Raw genomic sequence first — 13,581 nt, 5'->3', positions numbered from 1 at the left:
CAAGACAGTCCTTTCAAGTGAGGCGACACTTCACCTGTGAGTCGGCTGGGGTGATATACTGCATCCGGTGCTCCCGATGCAGCCTTCTATATATTGGTGAGACCTGACGCAGACTGGGAGACCGCTTTGCTGAACATCTACGCTCTGTCCACCAGAGAAAGCAGGATCTCCCAGTGGCCACACATTTTAATTCCACATCCCATTCCCTTTCTGATATGTCTATCCACGGCCTCCTCTACTGTCAAGATGAAGCCACATTCAGGTTGGAGGAACAACACCTTGTATTCCATCTGGGTAGCCTCCAACCTGATGGCATGAACATTGATTTTCTAACTTCCGTTAATGCCCCACCTCCCCCTCGTACCCGGTCCATTATTGCCCATCCTCTGGGCTTCCCCCTCCCCCTTTCTTTCTCCCTGGGCCTCCTGTCCCATGATCCTCTCATATCCCTTTCGCCAATCACCTGTCCAGCTCTTGGCTCCATCCCTCCCCCTCCTGTCTTCTCCTATCATTTTGGATCTCCCCCTCCCCCTCCCACTTTCAAATCTCTTACTGACTCTTCCTTCAGTTAGTCCTGACGAAGGGTCTCGGCCTGAAACGTCGACTGTACCTCTTCCTAGAGATGCTGCCTAGCCTGCTGCGTTCACCAGCAACTTTGATGTGTGTTGCTTGCTGTCTTTCATTGATTCTTTTATGCTTATTATTCGATTATGGATTTATTCAGTATGCCCACAAGAAAATGAATCTCAGGGTTGCATATGGTGACATATATGTACTTTGATAATAAATTAACTTTGAACTTTTAACCTTACCAACCTTGTCAACTTGCATGGCAACTTTAAGTGATCCATTATTCACATTCTCCTTGATCCTAGAATACCTACATTTAACAATAGTAACCTAGAAGTTCAAAGTCAGCACATAACTGAGACTTAAAATCAATCTTTCAGAATATCATAGCTGCCTGTGTGAAGAATCCTTCTCTAGCTAATATCTGGGTTGGACTTAGACTTGAGCCTTGAGAGGAAGACAGAAATCAGTTCCAAGATTCTGCTTGTGGCGTTCCATACTAGGATGCAGACACTTAAAGGGTTAGTGTATGAGGGCTTTGATGGCCCTGGGCTTGTACTCACTGGAGTTTAGAAGACTGAAGGAGGATCGATATTCAATATCGAATATTGAAAGGCTTAGATAGAATGGATGTGGAGAGGAAGTTTCCTATAATGGGAGAGTCTGGGAATGGAGGGCACAGCCTCAGAGTACAAGGACGTCCCTTTTGAACAGAGAGAGGAGGAATTTCTTCAGCCAGAGGATGGTGAATCTGTGGAATTCATTGCTATGGAGCTCAAGTCATTGGCAACTGGGCACCTGATAACACAGGTTGATATGTTCTTGATTAGGAAGGGCACTAAAAGTTATGGGAAGAAGGCAGGGGAATGGGGTTGAGAGTGATTATACTGTAAATCAGCCACAATGGAATGGCAGAGCAGACTAAATGGGCTGAATGCCCTAACTCTTCCCCTATGTCTTATGGTCTTATGGGCAGAGTTTGTTATGAAAGAACAGCGTTGAAAGGTAATGGTAGCAGCTCGATCAGTAGTATTCCCGGTGCAAGTCTGTGGGTAGTGAAACAGCCAGGTGTAAACTGTCAAAATAAACAGAGGACAGTTTGTTTTGTGCAACGCATGAAGCTTTCTCGTATTATTCTTAAAGTATGGAAAGATGCTAAGCATATTCCATTCAGATGCCCCTTGAGAATTAGAGGCAAGGAACGTCAGCGTCAATCTTGGCAATGAGTGAATTCACTAAGGATTGACAAATGAAGGTACTTTAATCAGCTTTGAAAACTGAGAGCTTCTCAAACAGGAAGCAGAATGGAGACCTGAATGGAGACCTTTTGACACGAGAGATCATTAGAAAGCCACCTACAGAGTTTTTTTAGACAAGGACTCTCACTTCTACCTTTAAATTTGCAAAGCAGGATTCAACACAAAATGCAGAGAGAGTAAAACAAAATTATGTGAAATGCAGTTCTTTACCTTACTGATTAACCCAGCAGGAGACAAACCAGATGTGTTGGAAGCAACAAAGTAAGTGTACTAATTAAAAGTGGATGAAAAACTGCTATGGTACTTGTAATAATCTCCTACTGTGCTGTCAGGTGCCCAGTGTAGCAGGGAGCTGGTAATGCATTAGCCATAGATGGGTATACAGTACAATAGAATGGCCTGCCAGGGTTTTTACTATAGATAGATGTACAACATTAGGAAGTCACCCAGGCATAGTTATGGCTAGGTGTCACAGGACCAACAGTCAAATTAAAGTATTCACAGTTACCAAAATAACATTTACTTATTTTCATATTATCCTGGTCTATTTAGAGTAATTGCCAAACTGGGTTATTATAATACATGTTGACTAGTATCATGGCAGAGAATGTATTCAGGGCACTGGGTAAGGAAATGAGAGAGAAATAGATTAATAGGCAATATTAAACAGAAACAAAAATATTTTATTACCCTATAGCCAGTAAAAAGGTAGTTATCAAAAACACTCAGTCAGTAAGGGATCTTTTTGGACACTAGCCTCCCCAGCATTGAGAACATCTTCAGAAGATGATATCTCAAAAAGGTGGTCTCCATTATTAAAGACCCCCACCAGCCAGGACATGCCCTTTTCTCGTTGCTATCATAAGGGAGGAGGTACAGGAACCTGAAGATACACACACTCAATGCTTTAAGAACAGCTTCTTCATCTCGGCACCACATCAGATTTCTGAATGGTTCATGAACCCATGAACGCTACCTCACTTTGACCCTTAAACCTCTTCTTGCACTGCTTACTTACTTTTCATTCCATATTACCTATTATAATTTTAAGCATATTTATATATTGCACTGTAAAAAACAAACTTCACGAGAAATGTCAGTGATTCTGATTAGGGGTCTAAAAGGAAGATGATCTAGGATTGTTAAAGATACCAAATCAATACTTATATCCAACTTCACTGAGGAAGTTGTTGCTACCAATTGCACAGTGAAAGGGAGGTAGTGGAAAAATTAGATACAATAAGAATCAAAAATTCTAAGTAACAGTCAAAATTTAAAAAAACCTTTGGACATGTCTTAGTTTTTTGAAGGAAGTAGGGTGTGGAGTCCCTGCGCTCTAGCTACAGCTCTCCTTGGGTGGCGAGTGTCACAGATCTGTAGCAGCTGCAGCACTCTGCTCTCTAGTCTAGTGAGATTTGGACCTAAGCGTGTCCCTGCTGGCCTGTATGTTGCAAATATAATGTCACTGCCATAATTTAGTAACTAGTGGCTTGTGGAAGCAGTGAGAAGCCGATGTGTTCAGTGTTTAATGATGTGAGTATATGGTGAATGATTGACAGAAGATGTCACTTGGTGACTGAAGGCAATGTTTGACGTAGAGCAGTATGGGAAGCTGGTAGTGAGTTACTGGAAGGTAGGATTTGTTGCTGTCTGCATTGACATAACTTTGAGATCATTAAACTTCTTGTGACACTGCATTTACAGCCTCTGAGGGCCAAAAGCATGGCACTTATGTCAGTGCGTATTCTCTCTCCTGCTCTCTACCTTGTCACCCGACGCTTTGAGAGTTACATCTGAGGATGTTCCACTATAGTTTTTGAAACATTCCCAAAACCCAGTGAATGAGTTCAACCAGTGGCTGCAGGAAATAAGTTGCTTCACAGTTTCAAACGGAACTAGCCCTAATGTCTGCTAATGACCCCAACTATTCATCCATTCAGCCCCACAGTCCCTGTTGCACAGCAGCTTCATTTGAACATTCGTATCTTTGCCTTCATATTTCATGGTATTGTCTTTCTTCCTGTCTGCAGTTACCCTGTAACTTTATAATCTTCCCTGTCGCCGGAATCTTTGGTCTCCGGAATGCTATCAATGTTCGAGTTCCCCACACCATAATCTCCAGACATGATGAACTTTGACTTCTTATAAACTACCTCTTTGACCCAGGTTTTCACAATAGCGTGCTGTCGTATTTTGTTTGATATCATTTCATGACAAACTCACAAAATGTTATCAAACAAATATGAGGGCAAGTTATTTGCATAATGGTGCTACGTAAACACAAGTACTAGTTGAAGAAATGTACAGCTTAGTGGAAAACAACCTGAGTATAGAACAGCTTGGAATGCAGGTAATTGGACAGCCATTTCAAAGAGCTGGCAGGAGCTCAGTATGCCAGATGGCCTTCTTCTTTGTTCTGTTCAGATTCTTACAAGATTTTCCTCAAATATTTTAGGCGTTCATTTTGCATTCCCACCAGCTACTCAATTGCAAGACACTTATCTATGTCACCAGGACATAAAAGCATGACATCTATTTGACAGGAAGTTCTTCCAATACTACAGTTTTATACAATAAGAATATATATAGATATATATAAAATATAGTAGGATATTAATTTATTCAATAATTGATGCCACGTCTATGAAATGTTTTCACTGCATGAGTAATATCACCTCTTACAGTTACAATGGCTGCAAACAGTTCCCTGCCTGCACTCACTGGGCTTTAAATTATTTTTATATATGAATAATTTTGAAATGTTCTAGAACTAATGAAGGCAATTTTTATAAGTAAGTTGTTTTTACAAAAATGTAATTTAAAGAGAAAGTTTTACAACTTGTGTTTCTGAACTCACATTTCACATTAGTGCAACTTTGCATTCAGCTATATTCTAATATTGCAATGAACACCATATATAATTAAACCTCATTGTCTAATTAGTTTTTAATATATTGTATCTGGAATAAATAAAATGAGTTTGGAAACACATGTAGATGGATGCTTTGGGTGCTGAAAACTTCATTTTAATTTTGCCCACTGTCTTTCAAATCACGGTGTACTTGGCTTTGCCCTCATGGGCCTTAATGCTGTGCTGAAATAGGGTAGGTTACAGGTTCAATATGATCCATGCAGAAAGAGAAAAGAATATTTTGCAGTCACAATGAGAATTAAATGGCTTGCTATTCAAGGAGGGATATAAAACGATCATGTTTGTGTCTCATTTTGATTATTAAAACTTGATAATAAAGATGAGGGATACATGTCATGCTGTGTGATAAATAACCATGGACTGTAATTAGATAATTACACTGAATATAATTATATTGATAGAACATTACAGAACCATTGAGAGTCATCTGACGGTGAAATACACACAGTGGCCACTTTATTAGGTATCCCTGTACACCTGCTCGTTAGTGCAAATATCTAATCAGCCAATCACATGGCAGCAACTCAGTGTATGAAGACATGCAGACGTGGTCAAGAGGTTCCAGTGTTGTTCAGATTAAACATCAGAATGGAGAGGAAATGTGATCTAAGTGACTTTGACATTGGAATAATTGTTGGTGCCAGACAGGGTGGTTTGAGTGGCTTTAGAAACTACTAATCCCCTGGGATTTTCACGCATAACAGTGTCTAGAGTTTACAGAGAATGGTGCTCAAAACAGAAAAAATATCCAGTGAGTAGCAGTTCTGAGGGTAAAAATGCCTTGTTAATAAGAGAGGTCAGAGGAGTATGGCCAGACTGGTTCAAGCTGACAGGAAGATGACACTAACTCTCTGAATGCACAACATATCAAACCTTGAAGTATATAGGTTACAGCAGCAGAAGACCGTGAACATACACACAGTGGCCACTTTAATACATGCAAGAGGGACGTAGTAACATGGCCAGTGAGTGTACAACTCTGCAATAAGAATAAAGTACGTATAACATAATATAGTAACAATTCGTGTAACGTTACTGTAATGTATCAGTGCCACATCTTCAATAGTACTGCATTGATACAACAATGAATACATGGGAAAAAATTCTAAGGTTCTTTCCAGGAAGAGAAATTAGGAAAAGTGATTAAAACTTAGTCAAGGAGATGGATTTTAATGGCAGAGAAGAAGATTACTTCAGGAGAAAATTATGAAATTGAGCAAACACTGGTCCATGTTTTTGAATGCAAGGGTAGAAATGGTGATGGGGTCTGAAATACCATTGTTAGAGATCTCACCCTTCTTCACAGAGGCGGATTTCCGTAATGCAGCTCTGTTATGTAACTTTGGGTTGAGAAAATAATGAAAAAGATGATGTGGTAATTCTTATCTAATTGTTTTTATAAACTGGTGCTGGTTGTTGTTTACTAGATTGTCAAAGAGTATGTGTCCACAAATGTATTCCCTGTTGATCGGTTCTTTTGTCTTATATGGGATTGAAATTAAAATTTACTCAGTATTGAGTCACTTGGATTATATTCCCGATTTATTATAGAAGAGGGAAATTAAGCTCAAATCTCTGATATACAATCTCCATATTTGATTATTTCTGATCACAACTGAAAGCTAATATGCCAATTAGTGCAATTGCAGAGGGTGTGGACAAACTTGAGTTGTCTTCTCTTGGATGACGGAGGCTGAGAGAAGACCTCATAGAAGTTTATAAGATTATGAGCGGCATTGATAGACTAGACAGCTGGTATCTTTTTCCAGGGTTGTAACACCTAATACTAGAAAGCATGCATTTAAGGTGAGAAGCGTTAAGTTCAAAGGATATGTGCAAAATAAGCTTTTTACACAGAGGATGGTGGGTGCCTGGAATGTACAGCCGGGGTGGTAGTGGGGAAAAATATGTTAGAGGCATTTACAAGGCTCTTACAGGCACATGAATGTACAGAGAATGGAGGGATACGGACATTATGTAGGCAGAGGGATTAATTTAATGAGGCATTTAATTAGTTTGGTACAACATTGTGGGCTGAAGGGTCTGTGTCTGTGCTGTGGTTTTCTATGCTCTATGTTTTCAATAGAATTAATAGATGTTTAAATATAGTAATTGTGCTGAAATTCTTTAAGCCTATGAATTTTAATATAGAACAAGAAATGAAAATGAATGAAGTGGAAGCAAGCTTCTACTTTGATCAGTTTCTGGCAATACCTATATAAAGCACTTTGCTAGGTTGGAATCAGTGTGTCTGCACATTATTGTCAGCTGGACTGGGCTATAGAAGATTCCTTGAATGACAGCAGTTATCAGGACACTACTTGGGGCAGCTAAGTTCAATTCTGAGTGTGAGATACTCAATCAGACAGGACTGGAATCCTGTCTTGCTGTCAAAATGGTACAGAATTCATCTTGAATAAGCTCCTCTGCCAGATGACAGATTGGTTGACATTTTTAAAAAGTTTTCAAATATCAACATGTGTGCTATATAAAATCATCGGAGTTTTTCCGCCCAGAATTGGGGAATCGGGAACTAAAGGGCATAGGGTAGAGACTTAGTAGGAACCTGATGGGCAACTTTTTCACCAGTGGGTGGCTTGTGTATGGAATGAGTTGCCAAAGAAGTGTTTGAAGCAGGTACATTAACAATATTTAAATGCCATTCAGACAGGTGCATGGGTAGCAATGTGGGCAAAATGCAGGCAGATGGCACTAGTTTAGATGAGTATCATGGGTAGCTTGGATGAGTTGGGCTGAAGGGCTTGTTTCTATGTTCTATGACCTTATAAACAAAACTTAAAGAAGATCTCTTGACAATCCAGGGAGCTGCAGGTACTCTGTATCTGACATATCTGCAGAAACATGGTCAGAAACGTATATATAAACATATATTCAAGATGAATAATAATAAAAAAAGGTATTTTTATAAAAACCTTTCACAGATTCAGATCACCACCAAGGAGATTTTCAGCTAATGAAATGCCACTGAAATCTATTCATGATTGTAGCGAGGTGAATGTAGTAGTGAACCTGCACCCATTGCAGTTCCACAGACAGCAATGAGGTGGTGACCAGATCATTTAGTATTGTTCGAAGAACTGATGTTTGTGCAGGTCCATGCTGCTGATAGAGAAGTGCCGAGGGATTTCCCTCTTTGGAAAGGATTCATTTCAAAGTCAGCCCTCAACACAAAGTGGTGTAGCCTCAGCTCTTCTGTTGTGTGACTGCGCTGAGTTGTAACTTCAACTGACTGCATGCTGATTCAGTGGAGCATAGTGGTTCATGTAACGCTGATACAGCACCAGCAACCTGTCCTCAGTTTCCACCGCTGTCTCTAAAGAGTTTGTACATCCTCCCTGTGACTGCGTGGTTTCCTCCGGGTGCTCCGATTTCCTTCCACACTCCAAACACATTCCAGTTAGTAGGTTAATTTGTCACATGGGTGTAATTGGGCAGCGCAGGCTTGTGGTCTGGAAGGACCTGTTACCCGTGCTGTATCTCTAAATAGAAAAAAGCTTAATGACTTCTGATGGCGAACTATTTCTTCCCGTAAAATCATCCTCTAAGCCCAATTTTCAGCTAACATCTGGCTTCCTGGGTCAGTTTTCTTACATCTGACTCTGAATTGCCTTCAGATTCTCTTTATGTTAAGAATACAACATAGGACCATTATATGTGTGTGTGGGGGGGGGGGAATAGAGGGTGGTGGGGGGTGACAATGTAAACTTCTCCTTCAATGGAACTGAACTTCAGAAGTGGAGTGCTGGTTTATGCAAAACTCTGTTGCAGTTCCACCGGGCTGAATTTGCTCTTTATGCCATTTTATCCATGTATCTGTTATATATGCACAAACAACAACGGAATAGTCAAATCAAATATTTTTACTGAGTTATGTTCGCCATGGCATACGCTGGGCGGCTTACAGTGTGGGAACATTGAACCAGGCCTTCTAAGACGTAAACAAGTGCACTTGAAAGCCTGCACAAAAAGAGAGAGCCTCCCATCTGCAGGAGACCTGTTCAATTCACCACATAATCAATAGTTACGTGCACTTGCCACATTCTTGCAATCGATCCAGTACAGTTTAATCTTAATATAACCTTCCCTGGATATCTAATTCCTAATTTATTTTAGCCTGATGCTTCCTGCGCTACCTATTTTGATGAGTACTTTGTGATGGAGAGTTCTTTGACCAAGCTCTCACCAACATCTAATTTCCTGTCAACTCTAAATCTACAGCTATCCCACAGATGTTGACCCTGAAGTTAGTTCAGTATGTTTCCACTTCTCTCAATATATTGTTTCTTGTCCTTTAGGAACGGAAGCTATGTGCTCATCCCTGTCTGGAGATCTACTGTGGGGAAATTATCTACTATGTCTGCCCTTTGGCACGTCAGAGTGACTTTTATGTTCCTGAAGTAAAGAATGCTGACAAGAAACAGACAGAAGAGGACACAGATGATGCTCGTACAGAGGTTGCAGGTAAATTACAGACGTGGTCTTGGTAAAGAGAAGAACAGCTGCTGAATGGTAAAAGTCATGTTAGTTCAGCACACAAGTTTTGGGAGGGTGCTGAGTTCCAAAGATTGAACTTTTGTGACATTTTTTGTGAGCTCTTTAAAGCCACTGCCTGGTGCCATAAATGATTGGGGACACACTGTGTTGGATCTCAGGATGATTAAATGAGTGAACACATCAGATCCTACACCCATCCACTAGCTATGAGTGGAGTGAGTCCGGATGGAGCTGGAACAGGATATCATGCCACAGAGAAAGGTCTTTCTCTCTCTTGTTCTGTTTGTCATGTTTTTTCTTCAATTCCTCTTCTAGACTTAGCAAAATATTTGTGTGGGTTCTCTACCCAAAATTACAACTGTCCATTTCCCTCCACTGAGTTCCTCCAGCATTTTGTACGTTGTCCATGATCCAATGTTTGCGTTCTCCTATATTGTGCCCATCAAAATTTATTCTTTGTCGGAGAATTTACAACTTAAATATTATAGGTTGTGAATTTGTCTTGGCAAAGTTATCATATGTGCTTCGATCCTCCTGTTAAACTGCTGGTGGATGGCAATTTGTGGGTGTATTTTTATAGAGTACTATAGCGCAGAAACAGGCCCTTTGGCCCATCTAGTCAGTGCCAAACTATTATTATGCCTAGTCCCATCAGCCCACATCTAGACATAGTCCGACATACTCCTCACATCCACATACTTATCTAAATTTCTCTTAAATGATAAAATCAAACCCACATCTACCACTTTCACGGGCAGATCATTCCGCATTCTCACCATACTGACTGAAGAGATTCCCCCTCAAGATACCTTTAAACATTTCACCTTTCACCCTTAACCTATGACCTCTAGTTTTAGTCTTACTCAATCTCAGTGGAAAAAACTTGTTTGCATTTACCCTATATATACCCCTCATAAATTTGTATACCTTTGTCAAATCTCTCCTCACTCTCCTACCCTGCGGGAAATGAAGTCCGAACCAGTTCAACCTTTCCCTATAACCCAGGTCCTCAGATCCCAGCAACATTCTGTAAATTTACTCTTTCAATCATATTGACATCTCTTCTGTACACAATACCCCAAGTTAGGCCAGAACTGTACACAATACCCCAAGTTAGGACTCATCAACATCTTCTACAACTGCAACATAACATCCCCACATTTGTACTCAATACATTGATTTATGAAGGCCAATGTGCCAAAAGCTCTCTTTATGACCCTATCTACCTGTGACCCCACTTTCAAGGAAATATGGATCCCTCTGTTCAATCGCTCTCCTCAGTGTCCTACTGTTCATAATGTAAATCCTATCCTGGTTGGTCCTCCCAATGTACAACACCTCACACATGTCTGTATTAAATTCCATCTGCCATTTTTCAGCTCATTTTCCCAGCTGGTCCAAATCCCGCTACAAGCTTTGATAATCTTCCTCGCTGTTCACTACATCTCTAATCTTGGTGTCATCCACAAATTTGTTGATCCAGTTTAGCAAGTTATGAAGGACAGTGATCTATGAAGCAAGCATGAAGGAAGAAGGAATTCTCCGATTGAATCAAGATTTCCTTTACCACACATGCACATCACATGACATCCAGGATAGTGTCATGTATGACCAAGCTGTGTCCAGAGGCAGGTTGAGGTGAATACATGTGGGGCTGTGCTTAGAGTGGATGGATATGGACTGAGGCATTCAGTATGTAAGGGTTGTGGAATGGGGGAGGAGCAGTCATTGGGAAGTGGGGAGTTGTAGGTAAAAGGAGTGGGGGTAGGGAGTAGTGAGGGATGGATGGTGGGAGTGAGGGGTGAGTGAGTGCGTAAAAGGGGAGATGGATGGCGGGAGTGAGCAGAGGACTGGGAACGGACAGGGTGAGTGAGCAGTTCAAGTTTGTTGGCACAGGCACACACTCACTGGCCACTTTATTAGGCACATCTGTACACCAGCTTGTTAATGCAGATATCAAGTCAGCCAATCATGTGGCAGTAACTCAATGTATAAATGCATGCAGACATGGCCAGTGGGGAAGAAATATGGGCTCAGTGATTTTGACCATGGAAGGATTGCGGGTGCCTAATGAAATGGTTTGAGTATCTCAGAAACTGCTGATTTCCTGGGATCTTCACACACAACAGTTTCCAGAGTTTACAGAGAATAGTGCAAAAAGCAAAAAACATACAGTGAGTGGCAGTTCTGTGGGTGAAAATGCCCTGTTAATGAGAGAGGTCAGAGGAGAATGGCCAGACTAGTTTAAACTGACGGGAAGGTGACAGTAACTCAAGTAACCATGCCTTACAGCCAGTCTCTGTTCATACAACACATCGAACCTTGAAGTGAATGGGCCGTAACAAAGGAAGGCCACAAACATACACTCAGGAGCCACTTTATTAGGTAAAAGGGTCGCCTAATAGAGAGGCCACTGAGTGTACATTTCCAGGGTATGAACACTATGAAAATGAGCTTTTTACGCCATTACAACATGACAAGCATAAATTAGCATATAATTTACATAATCTACATGGCAACATTTCCAGAAATAAACATAACAACAGTAGTGCAAATTGAGAGAGATAAAATAATCTGTGACAGTACAGGGTTTTTCACGTCAGCTCAAGAACGCTGGAGAAGAAGCTGTTATTGAACCATGAGTTATGGGTCTACAGGCTCCTGAACCTCCTGCCTGCTGGTAACAACAAAGAAGATGGTGGGGATCCTTAATAACGGATGTTGCCTTCCTAAGGCATCACCTCTTGTCAAAACCCTTGATGGTACGAGTAAGGGAATAGACGAACAGTGGGGGCTGAGTGAGTGGAGGCTAGGGAAGGGTGAGTGCGAGGTACAATTTATTTGAGTTGATCAAATGTAGAAGATCCATACCTGTAGTAAACCTAATTGATTGTCAGAGGTTTATTAACTTTTGGAGTATTTTGTGCAGTTTTGGGTCCCTTAGCTGAGAAATGATATGCTGCCATTGGAGATGGTCCAGAGGAGGTTCACGATAATGATCCCAGGAATGAAAGGGTTATGTGGAGTGTTTGATGGCTCTGGGCCTGTACTTGTTGGAGTTAGAGGATTGGTGGGAGGGGGTGGGGAGGGTGGGTTCCATTGAAACCTATTGAATATTGATAGAATGGATGTGGTGAGGATGTTTCCTATAGTGGGGGAGTCTAGGACTAAAGAGCTCAACCTCGGGATGCAAGGATATCCTTTTACAGCAGATATGAGGAGGGATTCCTTTTGCCAGAGGGCAGTGAATCTGTGTAATTCATTGCCACAGACAGCTGTGGGGGCCAAGTCATTGAGTATATTTAAGGCGAAATAGGGTCTTAATTTAGTAAGGGCATCAAAGATTACAGGGAGAATGCAATAGAATGGGGCTGAGAGGATAATAAATCAGCCATGATTGAAAGGCAAAGCAAGCTTGGCCTAATTATGCTCCTTATGTCTTATGGTCTTATGAAGTTGTTCATTACGGAAGCCCAACACTTGAGCTTATCCAACCCGGAGCTGTTAGTACATTCTGAGTTAATGAAGTTTGTTCCTAACCTTTAAGGAACAGCATTCTCAGTATTTCAGAGACTTCTCTGTACACTGCAGATTTAGTGTCTTAATGAACTCCAATTTAGTAGAGCCTCCAAAGTAAATTTGAACTGTTGTGAAGAAGTTAAAATTATTATCTAAATGAATTCTGTGCTTTGCATCAGTTGTCATATTTGTTATCTTGTGCTGACTTTTATTAATCTGGATTAGGTCACAATTTATAGCAGTAATCTATCACTTTCTAAATGGAGGTTGGAAGATCAGTCTACAATTTATTTACAGTAAAGTAGCATTCTATCATTCATAACGGAATGATTAATATCCACGATCCTTGTAGCTCTTCATGTGCATCTTTTAGCCAGTTTCCTCCCCTCACTTTCTATCCTATCTGGAGTTGCTGTTTTGGTGAATTCTGTGGTCACTGATGCCACCATGGCCAAGTGCTTCACTGAACAAGATATTCTTATGGTGAGACATCAGTGCCAAGAACACCTGTTCTTCTCTCCAGCTATATGTACATTTTAACAAAACCCATTGGTTAAGCAAAATTAGGAATCTTGACTTTTACTCATTATCTTGTAATTGATGAGGCCTGGTAGTTAACCTGTGAATTGGAACCCATGAACTCAGAGCACACCAGTTGTCCATAGTAGGAAGCACCAAAAAGCTATACTGAGCCGGGTGCAAGCAGCTAGCCATAAGGTATGACCCAACATTTGTCATGTTGACTAGAAAGTTCCAACAAATATTCAGATATTTTTCTTTCTTTGG

General features: G+C 40.8%; 1 protein-coding gene across 1 annotated transcript in view; it reads left to right on the top strand.

Moving 5' to 3' along the window:
* The window catches only part of LOC140210812 (testis-expressed protein 264), a 356,249-nt gene extending 346,980 nt beyond the window's left edge, over positions 1-9,269 (top strand). The window contains exon 3 of the mRNA XM_072280080.1: positions 9,078-9,269. Within this exon, the coding sequence (XP_072136181.1) occupies positions 9,078-9,269 (192 nt within the window). The remainder of the gene's footprint in view (positions 1-9,077) is intronic.
* Positions 9,270-13,581: the final 4,312 nt, after the last annotated feature.

This window comes from Mobula birostris, chromosome 16 (genome assembly GCF_030028105.1).
Source record: "Mobula birostris isolate sMobBir1 chromosome 16, sMobBir1.hap1, whole genome shotgun sequence".
Classification (NCBI taxonomy): domain Eukaryota; kingdom Metazoa; phylum Chordata; class Chondrichthyes; order Myliobatiformes; family Myliobatidae; genus Mobula; species Mobula birostris.
This window is presented reverse-complemented; position numbering and strand designations above follow the sequence as displayed.